Source organism: Canis aureus, chromosome 12 (assembly GCF_053574225.1).
Source record: "Canis aureus isolate CA01 chromosome 12, VMU_Caureus_v.1.0, whole genome shotgun sequence".
Lineage (NCBI taxonomy): Eukaryota > Metazoa > Chordata > Mammalia > Carnivora > Canidae > Canis > Canis aureus.
Window position 1 is genome coordinate 5,063,056 of NC_135622.1, and position 15,984 is coordinate 5,079,039.

The 15,984-nt window shown below is 35.9% G+C and overlaps 1 protein-coding gene across 6 annotated transcripts in view; it reads right to left on the reverse strand.

The window, feature by feature from the left end:
- Positions 1 to 15,984, reverse strand: part of RPRD2 (regulation of nuclear pre-mRNA domain containing 2) — a 90,970-nt gene that overhangs the window by 24,959 nt on the left and 50,027 nt on the right. For 3 of the 6 annotated variants that reach the window (XM_077842428.1, XM_077842432.1, XM_077842430.1), the window contains exons 3-7: positions 7,274 to 7,374; positions 6,347 to 6,424; positions 4,999 to 5,051; positions 3,870 to 3,996; positions 2,108 to 2,283 (exon numbers count right to left, since the gene is read on the reverse strand). In XM_077842428.1, coding sequence (XP_077698554.1) covers positions 2,108 to 2,283; positions 3,870 to 3,996; positions 4,999 to 5,051; positions 6,347 to 6,424; positions 7,274 to 7,374 — 535 coding nt within the window. The remainder of the gene's footprint in view (positions 1 to 2,107; positions 2,284 to 3,869; positions 3,997 to 4,998; positions 5,052 to 6,346; positions 6,425 to 7,273; positions 7,375 to 15,984) is intronic. The other 3 variants (XM_077842429.1, XM_077842433.1, XM_077842431.1) reach the window with 1 other exon arrangement.

Here is a 15,984-nt window from a genome sequence, read left to right on the forward strand (position 1 = left end):
CTCCCTGCATGGAGCCTGCTTCTCTCTCTGCCTGCCTCTCTCTCTCTGTCTCTCATGAATAAATAAATAAAATCTTAAAAAAAAAAAAAAAAGAAACTTAAAAAAATAATAATATTGAAGACAATGAAGTAATGCCTTTTAAGCTGTTAGGGAAAGTGATTTTCAACCAACTAAACTACAAAAGCAAACATGAAAACAGAATAAAAAGATTTTGAGATCCAAGGACTCGGAAAATTTCTCTCTCCCATAAGCCCCCTCTATGGGGAAATTAACTGAGAATGTGCTCCATCAAAACAAGAAAGAAAACCAATTAAAGAAGACCTAGACTCTAAAAGAGAGTACTCAACTCAATATCAATAAACAGCAGTCCTAGAGTGAGATCTAGACACAAAAGGCTATGAGAAGGCAAAAAAATTCTAGGAAAAAATAAAAAATTATCTAATAAAACCACAGCTATCATAAGACTGTATGGTGTTCAATGTTTACACAGTTGTACCATAAGCTTTGTTTATAAATTTTCAGCCTTTATTATTTTTTAAAAGATTTATTTAGTCATGAGAGACACACAGAGAGAGGCAGAGACATAGGCAGAGGGAGAAGCATGCTCCCCGTGAGGAGCCTGATGTGGGACTCGATCCCAAGCCCCAGGGATCACGCCCTGAGCCAAAGGCAGATGCTCAACTGCTGAGCCACCCAGGCATCCCAAATTTTCAGCCTTTAAAGCAGGAAGTAACATTTAATTATGATTATAGAGTGAAATATAAATATTGTCAACTTTGATGATGTAAAAGTACAGTTTACTGAAGTTGGGAAATTGAAGGGATAGATGAAAACTAATAGTAAAGGAGAAAGATGTAAATAACCTCATTTTATAAAGTGAAGAGTCTAGAGTTAGTGGTCAAAAAATATCAAATATAGTAATCAACAGATTTAAAATAGTTACATAAGGCTATTGGGAGGAGGAGCAAGGCAGTGGAGTATAAGTTAAATCCTCATTTGTCGTACCAAGAAGTTAGTAGATATTTCTTAAATAGGATAAATCAAGAAAGAAATATAAGGCATATTATTCAGAAATATGAAGGCTAGGGCATCTGGATGGTTCACTCAGTTAAGGCATCTGTCTTCAGCTCAGGTCTTGATTCCAGAATCCTGGGATTGAGCCCCACACTGGAATCCTCGCTCAGCAGGGAGTTTGCTTCTCCCTCTCCTCCTCCTGGTGTGCATACCCTCTCTCAAATAAATATAAATAAAATCCTTTTTATTTTCCTTAAGATTTTATTTATTTATTCATGAAAGAGACAGAGAGAGGCAAAGACATGCAGAGGGAGAAGCAGGCTCCTCACAGGGAGCCCGATGCGGGACTCAACCCCCGAACTGGGATCACGCTCTGAGCCAAAGGCAGACACTCAACTGCTGAGCCACCCAGGCATCCCAAATAAGTAAAATCTTAAAAACCAAACCAAACCAAACCAAACCAAACACGGAGGCAAATGCCAAAAAAAAAAAAAAAGGAGTTAAAACGGATTGCTTCTAGGAAGTGGGGCTGGTGGGATCTACTCTACCATCTGCTTTTATGACCATACACAGTGATTAAAACTATTATAAAAAAATCCAGAGTGCCTGGACAGCTCAGTCGGTTAAGTGTCCTGCTTAAGATTCTCTCTCCCCCTCTCTCTCTACCCCTCTCCCACCCACTCCTTCTCTAGAAAAATAAACAAAACTATAAAAAATTTCATTATAAAACAGTTCCTTTCTGAGCCCACTAGTAACAATGTTTCCATTCAGTTTTCTGGTAAGACAGTAAAGTATGTATACTTCTGCCTAATTCCCATATCCTGTAACAATAACCAGGCACCCTCTCTTTGAAATGCTACGACATAAGGCTTTAGTATAGATTAATGGTCATGGTACCCATGAGCTTTAGTGTCAAAAAGAGCCAGGTCTTAATTCAGACTCTTCCACTTGCTGGCTCTATTACCTTGTACAAGGCTACTTACCTTTAAAAGTAATTTTTTCATCCATGCCCTCACTGAGTTAGATAAATCATATAAACAGTCACTGATTTATAGTAAGTAATTGATATAAGATAGGTTTAATTATCACTTACATTGGCCACCACTTTTACTTCTTTGTACTGTGCTTCATAGAAAATTCCAGCATTTTCCAATGCTTCTGTTAGTGAAGGCCCATTTTTCACCTGCTTATCTAATCCATTCACAAATTCCTCAAGCTTGGAACTTGCCTCTTCAAATTCTTTGGAGAACTTCTTTCCACCTGTCTTATCTAAAATAAGAGGAAATATTCATTTTAGGATAAAACAAAATGTAAAAAAATTTAATGTTTTAAAGAAAACCCCTTTTACATAATCTGTGAACCTGTTCTTGCTGCCTTAGTCTCAGTTTCACCTTAAAGGAGATTCTCCAAGTTATAAAACCCACAAAACAGATTATTAAAACAATTCATGTGAATCTGCTAGGGTGCAGCCAATAGTATATCATGAAGTTTATCATTAAGGTAAAGAAAACCAAGTTCAACTGAAAGAAAGTCTATTAACTGGTTTTCTTCACAAATTGGATATTGAGCTGCTAATTAGGAGTAACAGGATGAGGTTCTATTCTGTTCCCTTAGATTCACGGTTGAATGTGAGAAAATGGGAGGTTCAGAAAAGTAAAGATGAAGTGACCTCTGTGTGTATCATACTCAAAATTCTTCTTTCCTCTCTGAAGAAGATCCCTGATAAGAATACAAACCATGAACGGTTTTTTCAACAATAGTGACATTACAAACTGTTACTTAACTCTCCCAAATATACATCTTTCCCAGTGACTACTGGATGTTAAGATGTGGGTACAAATTTTGGCTTTGCTTTTTATCAGCTGTAACTTGTGTAAGCTACTTATCTCTTTATGAAGCCTCAGATTTCTTATGTACAAAATGGAGGTCTTTAATATGCTTTTGGGTTGTTGTGAGGATTAAATTAGGTAAAAACTGTTAAAGTACGGTGCAAGAGCAAAACAGGCACCCAAATGAATAGCGGGCACCAAATGAATAGCGGGCAAATCGTTTATTCATGATTTAAAAAATATTTATCCAATGCCTATTAATGTATGTAGCAGGCATTGTTCTAGGTGCTAGGATACAGCAAGGAACAAATCAAGGTAATTTCTACCTTCATGAGATTTACATTCTAATAATTTATTGATACAATTATCATTTTTATTTTTATTTTATTTTTTGTTTTTAAAGATTTTATTTATTTATGATAGACATAGAGAGAGAGAGGCAGAGACACAGGCAGAGGGAGAGGGAGAAGCAGGCTCCATGCCGGGAGCCCGACGCGGGACTCAATCCCAGGACTCCAGGATCGCACCCTGGGCCAAAGGCAGGCGCTAAACCGCTGAGCCACCCAGGGATACCCCAATTATCATTTTTAATTTACAATTAAGGACGAGAGCAACAAGCAAATTTTATAAGGCATTACAGTGATCTTATTAAAGAACATACCCAAACCACATTATCACACATGTGAAACACATCTGTCTATATGTAACCCAATACATTAAGAAAGCACTAGAAACAAGGAAAAGGACAAATTTGTTTTATTTTTTTTAGATTTTTAAAAATATTTTCTTCTGCTTTATTGAGATACAATCAACGTATAACATTGTGTTAAGTTTAAGGTGTGCAATGTGAAAGACAAGAATTTACTTATGAAATTTGTATGCATGAAATTATGACCTGAAAAACGAGAAGTGCCACAACTGCTCCTAAAACCTAAGGTTCTCTTTATGGGAGAAGCCAGTCTGATGACTTAAAATGACAGGTCTGGGAAGAAAATCGGAGTTATTCTATTTAAAAAGAAGTATTACCTTTTAAACATTTGAGAGTTTCTGTGCTGCACACATCCACCCTCATGGTTGACAGCTGTTTCTCCTTCAATTCTATCTGATCTTCTGAGCGCTTGTACAGCAACAGTTCTTCAATGAGGGCCTGGGACTGAACACAGACCAGAGTCTTACTTTATTTTTGAAGTTATTCACTTATTCCATCATCCTCCGTTAACATAAAACATGTCTAAAACCTAGTAAAACCAAGGGGAAAGAAACCCTTTGCATTTCCTCATAACTGGGGATAGCAATATCAATATTCATGTCAAAACCATTGTTTTTAGTTACATACTTTAAAATATCCTTTCCTTAGTTACTCAAAGCTAATTGACCATATAAGGTTAAGACTAAGACAAAGATCTACTTATTCTTTAAATTTTAGTTAGATAAATATAGTCTAATTATGTTAACTCTAAGCAAGTTCTAATTTAGTAGGACTTCACAGAAGGATGAACATCTCGTTGGGGGGGGGGGTGGTTTCAATATAGAACTTGGCGGGTAATAGATAATCTGGAAGAAGGTTGATTCTTCCCTTAGGGGAACATATAAAACTCCAAGTAATCTGTCTCAATCTGGATTCCTTCAGAATAGTTTAAAAACTTGTTTAAAATATAACTGATGAAGGGGTGCCTGGGTGGCTCAATTGGTTAAACATCTGCCTTTGGCTCAGGTCATGTTCTATTCAGGTCATGTTCTGTTTGGCTCCCTGCTCAGCAGGGAGTCTGCTTCCCCCATCTGACTCTCTCCCTCGCTTGTACTCTCACTCTCTCTAATAAATAAAAAAAACTAAACAAAAAAAGAAGTACTTAAAACCCATATAATTGATGTACAACTGAATAAAAATTAATCTTTTTAATAAAGATTTTATTTATGAGAGAGAGAGAGAGGCAGAGACACAGGCACAGGGAGAAGTAGGCTCCACGCACAAAGCCCGATGTGGGACTTGATCCTGGGACTGTGGGATCACACCTTGAGCCGAAGGCAGAAGCCCAACCACTGAGCCACCCAGGTGTTCTGAATAAAAATTAATCTTACTGGACTATACAGGGAACTATAACAAAAGGGATGGGTGAATAAAGCTTTGTCATGTTAAATGTATTCTATAACTTACTCGAAATTCTGCAACTATCTTAGACTTGAGAGCAGCTTTTGGATTCGTGGATGCTGTTGAATTAAACAAAAAGTCATTAAGAATAAAGATACACAAAACTGGCTAATATTCAGGTAATTTTTCAGCTCTATAGTTAACGTGAACACTTTGAACATATGTCAAATATGTACATTTAAATAATAATATAATTCCTAGAATAAATACTCCTATAATATGAAATTTAAACATTCCCAAGGGTGGCCAATATAAAAATATACTATTTAGATAGGTCTAACCTACTTACCTCCAAAAAACCCTTTAAGTCATCAAGTCCTAGAGTTACTGATTTGGAGATACTGAGATACATGAAGTACCCTTTTTTCCTAGTCTGACTGAGTTTAAGAAGATCTCAGTATCTCAAATTAAGAGTGTTCAGGAGCAGGGCATCCAATTAATCCTGAGCACTGGCTGAAGAAAATTACTTATAAACATCAAGTCTATTCCTATGATTTAGCTTTGGATTTCTTTTTTCTGCTGACTCAATTCACAGCAAAAATAGGCAGGGAAAGTTCTAAGTACATTACCACTGTAGTTCAACTTTGGCTGAAATGACGACTCTTGCTGTTCCTAAGCATGCAACTTACGACCAAAGGATGTCAGAGGACTCCCTGAATCATGATGAATATCATATGAATATCAAGTGTCTTGTTTTATCTCCCAATTCTCACTGTCTTCTACCTTGTTCCCTCCACACCTTCAAGTCTTTCTCAATATTCCTCAGTTTGGCCCACAGCAGCCTATCACATGCAGTATTCCACTCCCTTGATCTCATGCTGGGTAAACATGATAAACATAAAAGGAGCTCCTGTTAGAGAATGAGCTTCTGGCCAGGATTTGAGGCCCATGTCTAATCTGGTAGAGGGTATCCCCAAATCTGAAGGATTTCATGGCTCCCACAGAAATGCTTCTTAATGCCTAGTCTCCTCTTCAGCTCTGTTGTTTAATGTCAGCTGCCTCTAACTTCATATATATTTTTCAACCTAGGAGTTAGCCTGGGCACTATCAAGCATTTGTTTTCTTCTTTCAATCCCCCAACTACTCTTGAATCTTCACTCATTTAAACCCCTTTTCTGCATTTTCTTTGTTTAAAAGTAGGTTTTTTTTTTTTGTTTTTTGTTTTTTGTTTTGTTTTTTTAAAGAAGTAACTCCATGATGGCTTGTTTAGTATAAGTCACTGGGTCACTCTCCCAGGCCTGGAAAACACAGGCTTCCCCATGGTTTATGCCAGGTACGATGTCAAATGGTCTACATTTTCTTCTGCTCCAAAAAGAGGAGGTAATTTTATATTAGTTGAGATTTTGTTCCTTACTTTGTGATTTCTTCCACTGCTTATTCGGTTGTTTGTTCAGATTTTCTTTCAGCTGCTTCTGAGTTTTGAAAGTGGTACCTGGAAAACATTTCAGTTTTTGCAATCTGGCATTATGGGAAGCTGTTTTGTCTGTCCACTTCAGTGTCAAAGTTGTAGCATTGAAAAAAGGCAATCCGAGACTGTGTGTTGTTTCTTTCTTTCCTTTTCTTTCATTTTTTTAAAAAAATAAAAACTCTCACCAGATCTAAGAAGCTGTCAAATAAACGTGATTTCTATAATCAATAAAACTACTGATTTTGAGAAGAACAGGGCAGGAAGCTTAAAAATACTAGTTAACACATTCAAAATAGAATTTAACAGCTTCTTAGAAGATGCTATTTTTAAAAGCTAATTTCTAGTCAAATAAGAGTCATGATATCACCAACTTATATTTAATGGCTCAACTACATGCATCTAATACATAGGAAATAAATAACTTTTTAAAAACAAGTACACAACTTACTGGAAATCTAAACCAAGAGATAAAGAATGTCAATATATGCTTAATATTAAATAACTTAGTGGAAACGGAAACCCCATTAAAAAATTCTCCAACAGTAATAGGACAGGGCAGTAATTATTAAACACACACAAAAATGAGTAGTTTAAAACACTCAAAGTAAAACAAATGCAGAAAAATAATCAGATAGCCACCATTCTTTAATATGCTTGACTTTCTCTAGTTAATATGAACAAAATCCAATCCTCCACAAACTAATTCTAATTAAATTTTAATTCAAACAGATTTTATAAGTACTTAATTTTAAATAAATAGGACCCAATCCAGAATTATATTTTTCATTATTAAGCAACAGGACCAGACCTATAAAAATATACATAAAGACTCAAGACTCAATTTTTTTCTTTTAGGAGAGAAAATACACTTACTCAAAGCTTCTCTCAATGCCATAATCATTTCTTCTGGGTACACATTTCTATCTTCCCAGATTTTGAAGATTCGTTCTATAGATTTAGAGACAGATGGATCCCTGAGGAGAAAAAGTGACAAAGACAATATAAAAATGTTAATTTATGTCTCAAACTAGATATCAGAAAATAAAGTGGTCAATAAAATTATTTTCCAAATGTCTTCTGATGTTTAAGACTTTTTTCCTAGTGCCTAGCAGGACTAAAATCTTAAACACTCTTCTAAAAAATTTTTTAATTTAAAAGTTTTTAAATTGAAGTATAGTTGACACACTTTATTATTTTTAATTGAAGTATAGTTAACACTTTAGAATCTTAAATATTCTGGGGTGCCCGGGTGGCACAGTCAGTTCAGCATCACCCTCTTGGTTTCGGCTCTGGCCATAATCTCGGGGTTGTGAAATCAAGCACTGAGTTGGGATTAGCATGGAGTCAACCTGAGATTTTCTCCCTCTGCTCCTCCCACGCTTGTGTGCATGCTCTCACTCAAATAATACAAATAAATAAAATCTTAAACATTCTTATTTAATCCTCTTTATCAATGACATACATGAGGCTATGACAGCACACCAAGCTTTCTGATGTATATGAAGTTATGAGGGTTAGTCAATGAGCTCATTGATACAACTGGGATACCAAAAGGGAAGGTGAATTTAATAAAATGAAAAAAACTTTTAAATATTTTACTCATTTATTTGAAAGAGAGAGAATGCTCAAGAGAGAGCACAAGCAGAGGGGAGGAACAGAGGGAGACAGAGAAGCAGACTCCCTGCTGAGCTGGGAGCATGATGCCGGGACTGATCCTAGGATTTTAATTTTTCAAAACTGAAGTACAATTGACATATTCTATTAATATTTTTAATTGAACATTAAAACTTTCTTAAATGCTTCAAAGCTGTCAATTTACAGTTGTTTTTTTTTTTAAGATTTTATTTATTCATGAGAGACACAGAGAGAGAGACAGACAGAGGCACAGGCAGAGGGAGAAGAAGGCTCCATGTGGGGAGCCCAGTGTGGAACTCGATCCCAGACCCTGGGATCACACCACTGTGAGCCTGAGCCAAAGGCAGATGCTCAACTGCTGAGCTGAGCCACGTGGATGGGAGCTAACCCGTCCCACGGATGGTTTGTTTGAATCGGGATCCAAAGAAGGTCAACACATTGCATTTGGTAATGTCTCTTCAATCTCTTTTAATCTAGAGCAATTAGATTAAACTGTTCTCAGTTTTTTTCCCATGACATTCATTGATGTTACAGTCCAGCACAACATTCCACATTCTCCAGCTTTACTTATTTGCTTCTCTTGAGTCATTGAGCTTATTCTACTAATGCCTCAATTTTCCTCTGAAAATCAGCTGGATTTTCAAATTTGGGGGAGCAAATATTAAATAAATGATACTATATCGTTCATACTGCATCCCATTAGGACATACACAATCTCTTGATATCCTACCTTTAGTAACACTAAGCCTGATCAATGGAATAAGGCAGTACTTTCTCTTACGAACTGTGCCTATCTACTCACTAGCATGTTAGTGTTTATCTGAGGATTAAACAAGTTTTATACATAAAATATTATTTTGCCAACATCGCAAGTATCTTTTCTCCACTTTGCACTTTAATTTTTTTTTTGCACTTTAATTTTTAAGTTACATTTTAAATCATATAATTTTAATTTTAAAATGTAGCCTTGTTAAAATAAAAAGTGCTCTCTAGTGCCACTTTTTAAGTATAGGAAGCCTACCAGAAACTAAAAAATATAACTTATTTTCTTTTACTTTTCTTTTAATGATTAACATTTATAAAAAATTAAGTTGTGTAATTCATTTACAATCTACTGGGTACAGGGACAAGTGGATGGCTCAGTGGTTGAGCGACTGCCTTTGGCTCAGGTAGTGATCCCAAAATCATGAGATCGAGTCCTGCATCAGGCTCCCTATAGGGAGCCTGCCTCTTCCTCTGCCTGTGTCTCTGCCTCTCTCCATGAGTCTCATGAAGAAAGAAATAAAAATGTTTCTTTTAAATGAAATCTAGTTGATACAGAATGTAAAGCCAAACTCTAATCTAAACAGATTTCCTATTAATAGTTCCAATATCATAACTTCTCTTTTCCTCATTGATTTACTGCTTCCTCTAGCATATATTCAATATTAATCTTTTTCTAGGCTGTGAATTCTGTTCTATTAATCCATTTTTAAATTATACAATTGATCTTGAACAATGTAGGGGGGGTGGCTAGGGGCACTCTGACTCCAATCCCCCATAACTGAAAATCCACACATAACTTTTGACTCCCCCAAAACTTCACTAATAGCCTACTGTTGACTTACCAATGATATAAACAGTTCACGTGTTTTTGTACATTATATATTGCATTCTTATTAAACTGAAAAAAATATTACAATCATAATGAAAATACATTTACGGTACTGTGCCAAATAATAAAAAGAAATCAATGTATAAGTAGATCTGAGCAGTTCAAACCCATATTTTCCATGGGTCAACTGTTACTGTATTATCTTCAAAACTGTAGCTTATCTTCTTCCCTCATTCCAATTGCATTTCAAAACATTTCTCATATTCTAATTTGCTTATTTTTCTACAGTAAATTTAGAATAACGCTAAGTTACAAAGAGGAAATTTTGGTATTTTTAATTTGGATTATATTAGGCTGATATATTAATTTGGAGAAAGTATTATCTATTAACATGATATAACGTATCACATTATCCTTCACTGCAGCAAAACACTAATATTTATGAATTTATATTCAACATTCCCAAATATAATTTATTCATATAGGTTTCAACATAATTCCTGTTAAGGCTTTTCCTAGATGTTTTATTTTACTGCCAGTTTGATTCACCAACCCTCCCTATTGCTAACTTCTCAGACTAAAACTGATTCAGAAGTCTGTTGATGGTGAATTATCTCAGCTTAGGTTTCTCTAAAAATATTTTTATATGATTTGAATGGTTCTTGAAAGGTTTTGCTTTGTATGCAAATCTATATTGACAGCTATTTTCTAGAAATGCTATGGAATACTTTTCATAACTGCCATCTGGCTTCCACAATTGCTGTTGAAAAGTGTGCTGTCAATCTAATTGCAGGCTTGTGTATGTATGTGATTTGTCTTTCTGTCTTTTCTCTTTGGCATTGCTTTTTATTTTTTATTATGGTAAAATAAAACGTGCCATTTTAACCCCCCCTTTTTTTTTTAACCATTTCTTAAAAGTACAACTCAGGGGTATTCATTATATTCACAATGTTGTACAACCACCACCATCTATTTCCAAAAATTTTTATTATCCTATACAGAAACTCTGTACCCATTAAACAATTAACTTGCCACTACCACCTCCCTCCAGCTCCTGACAACTTTTCATCTGCTTTCTATCTCTATGGATATATACATTCACATACAACATTCACACTGTTGTATAAGGACTCTCCACAATTCTCTTTACCTTGCAAAACTCAAACTCTATACCCATTGAACATCACCTCCCCCATTCCCCTACAACCACCACTATACTTTCTGTAAATTTCACTACTGTAGTTTAAGCAGAATCATACAATACTTACCTTTTTTGCGACTGGCTTATTTCACTTACATAATGCTTCAAGGTTCGTCCATGTTGTAGCATATACCAGAATTCTTTCCTTTTTAAGTTTAGATGATATTCTATTTTATGTATATAGTACATTTTACATATCCACTGCTCTAAAAATTGGTACTTGGTTTGCTTCTACCTTTTGGCTATTGTGAATAATGTTGTTCTGAACACTGGTGTACAAGTATTTGTTTGAGTCCCTGCTTTCATTTCTGGGGGTATATACCCAGAAGCTGAACTGCTAGATCATACAGGAATTCTACATTTAATGTTTTTGAGGAACCATCAAGTTGTATTCCACAGCTATGCTACCATTTTACATGCCTTTCAGAAACAGAACTTTCCCCTCATCCTAACACTTGTTATTTTTTGGTTTGGTTTGGTTTTGTAATTTCATTACAATGATTAGGTGTGAATTTCTTTTTAAAATTATCCTGCTTAGTACATGTTGTGGTTGCTGTAACTGCAGATTCATGTTTTTCATCACCTTCAGAGTCATCAGCTATTATCTCCTCAGACAACCTCAAAGGTTCTCTCCTCCTGGAAGCTAATTTGATGTTAATTAGGCCTCTCATTCCAATCTTTTTTTCACGTCCTTCTTCCTAATTGCTGCATTCTAATTTCTTCAGAACTAATTTCTAGCTTAATCTTTTTTCTTTCTTTCTAGAATTTTTTTTTTAAGATTTTATTTATTTATTCATGAGAGACAGAGAGAAAGAGAGAGAGGCAGAGACATAGGCAGAGGGAGAAGTAGGCTCCATGCAGGGAGCCCAGTGCGGGACTCAATCCCAGGATTCCAGGATCACGCCCTGGGCTGAAGGCAGGCGCCAAACTGCCGAGCCACCCAGGGATCCCCTCTTTCTAGAATTCTTGTTGGTTCTTTTTCAAATCTGTCCAAACATCCATTGTTCATTTTATTCTATTAATCTCTTTAAAAGATTTTATTTATTTATTCATAAGAGAGAGAGAGAGGCAGAGACATAGGTAGAGGAATAAAGGGGCACCCTGTGGGGAGCCTGATGTGGGACTTGATCCCCGACTCTGGGATCACGACCTGAACCAAAGGCACTCAACCAGTGAACCACCCCAGTGCCCTTTTCTCTTTTTTCCTTTTTTTTTTTTTTAATATTTTATTCATTTATTTGAGAGAGAGAGAGAGAGAAGCAGAGGGAGAAAAGGATAAGCAGACTCTGTGCTGAACACAGAGCTTGATGTGCGACTCAATCCCACCACCTCAATATCATGACCTGAACCAAAATCAAGAGCCAGACACTTAACCAACTGAACCACCCGGCACCCCTCTATTAATCATTCTTTAAAATTTCTTATATAGTTGTTTTATATATTCTGATAATTCTAACTTCTGAATCTCATGAGGGTGGGGGCAGATGAGCTAAATCTGCTGATTCTCCTTTATGGTGGTTTGTTTTCCAATGTGTTTGGTGATTTTTTTTATTGTAAGCACATATTTGTTTGATCTGGTGGAATTCCAGGTGATCTAAGTAGGTAATGTAGTCCTTGTGAGAAAATTTTATCAGAAGCCAAGGGGTTCTTATGACTCTGAGGAAACCCTTTTCTCCAGTCTTAATCTAACTGCCAGACCACAGTAGTACCACATGGTACTACTGACATAGGCATATTGGTTAATGTCATTCTTTTTTTTTTTAAGATTTTATTTATTCATGAAAGACACAGAAAGAAAGAGGCAGAGATATAGGCAGAGGGAGAAGCAGGCTCCATGCAGGGAGCCTGATGTGAAACTCGATCCCGGGACTCTGGGATCATGCCCTAAGTCGAAGGCAGAAATTCAACCACTGAGCCACTTGGGTGTCTCTGGTTAATGTCATTCTAGTATGTCCACTGTTGCTGGTGCAGCTTATTATTTTGTCAAGAATGTAACTGGGGCGCCTGAATGGTTCAGACAGTTAAGCGTCTGCCTTTGCCTTAGGTCATGATCTCAGGGTCCTGGAATCAGCCCTTGCATCAGGCTCCAGCGTGCCTGCTTCTTCTCCTCCCTCTGCCTGTTGCTTCCCCAGCTTGTGTTCTCTGTTAAATAAATAAAATCTTAAAAATAAATAAATAGTAACTGAATAAATGGCAGCTGGATCTTGTTACTGTCAAACCAAACTATTCTCTGTGTCCTTAAGTAAAATATGCTGGAAAAAAGAGCAACTGCTAGAAATTAATTCTAAACTCTATTGTTGACCTACAAATAACAAACAATTGGCTGACCTTGGAGAATTGCTAAGATATTCAATAGATGCTTCCTCAGCTAGCACCCCCGCCCCTTTACCTTTAAAACAGCAAGGTATTAGCAAGTTATTTCAAAGAGTAAAGCTGATGAAGAGTACAAGAGGAGGTGCTCACGTATCACTGTTAAAATAAATAGAGCTAAACAGCATAAGCTCATGCCTCACTCAGGGGAATAACTTTTCTTTATTAAGATCTTATTCTGGGATTCTTACTAAGTCATGTGCTAAGTCTTATAGATTCTTAGTAAATATTTGCTAACTAAATGGAAGACTAAAAAAATAAATAAATAAATGGAAGACTAAATAATAGGGCAACTTAAGGAAATAATCAACATTTAATAAAAAACCTTGGAGCTCAGAAATTGGATAGATTTTTTTCTCTAAAAACTTGCTATTCTGTGTCTCCTTAATAGTTCCTATTTATACAACTTTTCTTTTTCATTTGCCTATAACAAATATCTTCCCTAGCGTGTTACCTGTCTTTATTTTATGGTGTTTTCTATAATGCAGAAGTCTAATTTTGATGTCATTAAATCTGTAAGTATTTTCTTTATTGTACTGTTCTTTGTGTCTCTCTAAGATTTTTTTTTTAAGAGAGGGAATGCAGGGAGGGACAGATGGAGAGGAGAGAGAATCTTAAGGGGCTCAATCTCACAACCCTGAGATCATGATCTGAGCTGAAATCAAGAGTCAGATGTTCAACTGACTGAGCCACCAAGGTGCCCTTTAAAAGAGTTTTTAACCCTTATAGTCATAAAAACATATTTGTTTCTAACATTTAAAAAATTTTGTTTTATACACTAAGTAATTTATTTGGAATATATTTGTGTGTATGGTGTTGAAAAACATTTAACAATAAATTGTGTTTTTTCTGGACGGAAAGCATATGTCCCAGACATCTGTCCCAGTTCATCTTTTCCCCCAGTGATTTGTAATGCAACTTCTCCCATATATGTATGGGTCCATTTCTGGGCTTTCTCTGTTTCTTAAATCTACCTTATACTGATACCAAATTCTTTTATAATTACTATAGCCAAATAATAAATCTTCATGTTCACAGGTTAGGTTCTACTTACTGTTTATCAAGTAGACTTGGCTACCTGGCTACTCCTAGACACTCTTTTACATGAATTTTTTAAAAAATATTTTATTTATTTATTTATTTGAGAGAAACAGAATGGGCAGAGGCAGGGAGACGGAGAAGCAGATGCCCCACTGAGTAGGGAGCCCAATGTGGGGCTCAATCTCGGGACCCTGGGTTCATGACCTGAGCCAAAGGCAGATGCTTAACCAACTGGGCCACCCAGGTGCCTCTTCTATATGAATTTTAGAATCAGTATAACAAGTTTCTCAAAATGTCTTGTTGGGATTTTTATTAAAGTCCACTATGTTTACATGCTAGCTATTACCTTTTTGTAACAGTTTGTAATTTTTTCCAGACAGATCTTTTTTTTTTTTCAGACAAGTCTTAATATGCTTTTATTCTAGACACTTTACTTTGCTTTTGTTGTTACTGTTAATATCTGTTCTTTTATTATATTTTTTGATTGGTTATTTCTGGTGCATGGAAATGCTCTTAATTCTTAGACGTTGATTTGTACCCCGCAACCCCGTTAAATCCTTTTTAGTCTGAATTCTCTGGGGTTTCCTATGAAGATGATTGCAAAATCTCCATATATCTTTTTACCCTAATAGGATCCCACTGATTACATTCTATAGTTCTTCAACAACTACAAACTAGAATTTACAAATTAAATATAAAGCAAATACCATTCCTACTGACATTAAAGGGACTGACTTTGTTGAAACAAATTATAAATTACAATGTGAGCAAGACAATGTATACATTGCTTTTAATTTACCAACCCTTACTATTCAATTATTTCACCATCTGAACTACTGGAAATATTTTCCATAGTGTATGGTGAAATCATTAATGTTTTCACTTGATGCAAACAATTATGTATATCTGTTCTCATTAGTTTCTGATAAAATACTGCCTCATGCCACAATGCAATCATAACAAAACCCCCAAAAACCAAAGAAAAAATGCAATCACAAATACATTAATACAGCCACTGAAAAGGAGTTGCAGAACTGTTCTGTAAGATAATCATACAGATGATACTAAATATGCTTATAATTACTTTTGAATTATTACAAAATAAAATTTAAAAATTTCTTTCTCATAGACTAAGATATTTATAGACTACATCCTAGGAATAACTGGGGGGCCTGTAGTTAAAGACATAAGGCTTTTCAGCACTCCACAATATCTCCATCCCAACCAATCATCATCAGTCATCCATTTTGCAGGCATTTACCAATCACCTAGGAAGTGCCTGGCACTTCTATGAGCAGAACCTCAAAGTCAGAGGAGCATAAACTGGTGATAAAAAGCACTTGTATCAATTATAATGTAATATGTTAGGTGCCAGAATAGAAGAGACAAGGTATAATGGTAGCAAAGAATAAAAATTCCTTAATCCAGGGCAGCCTGGGTGGCTCAGCAGTTTAGCGCTGCCTTCAGCCCAGGGCGTGATCCTGGAAACCCAGGATTGAGTTCCATGTCGGGCTCCCTGCATGGAGCCTGCTTCTCCCTCTGCCTCTCTTTCTCTCTGTGTCTCTCATGAATAAATAAATAAAATCTTAAAAAAAAATTCCTTAATCTAGACTGAAACAAAGAAGTCAGGAAGGGAAAATTTCTTGATACTGAATCTCAAGGAGGGATGGAGTGAGTAAAATCTCACAGAGTTTATCACCTAAGTAGGAATACTGTACTGCTCTATGGGTTATTATATAATTT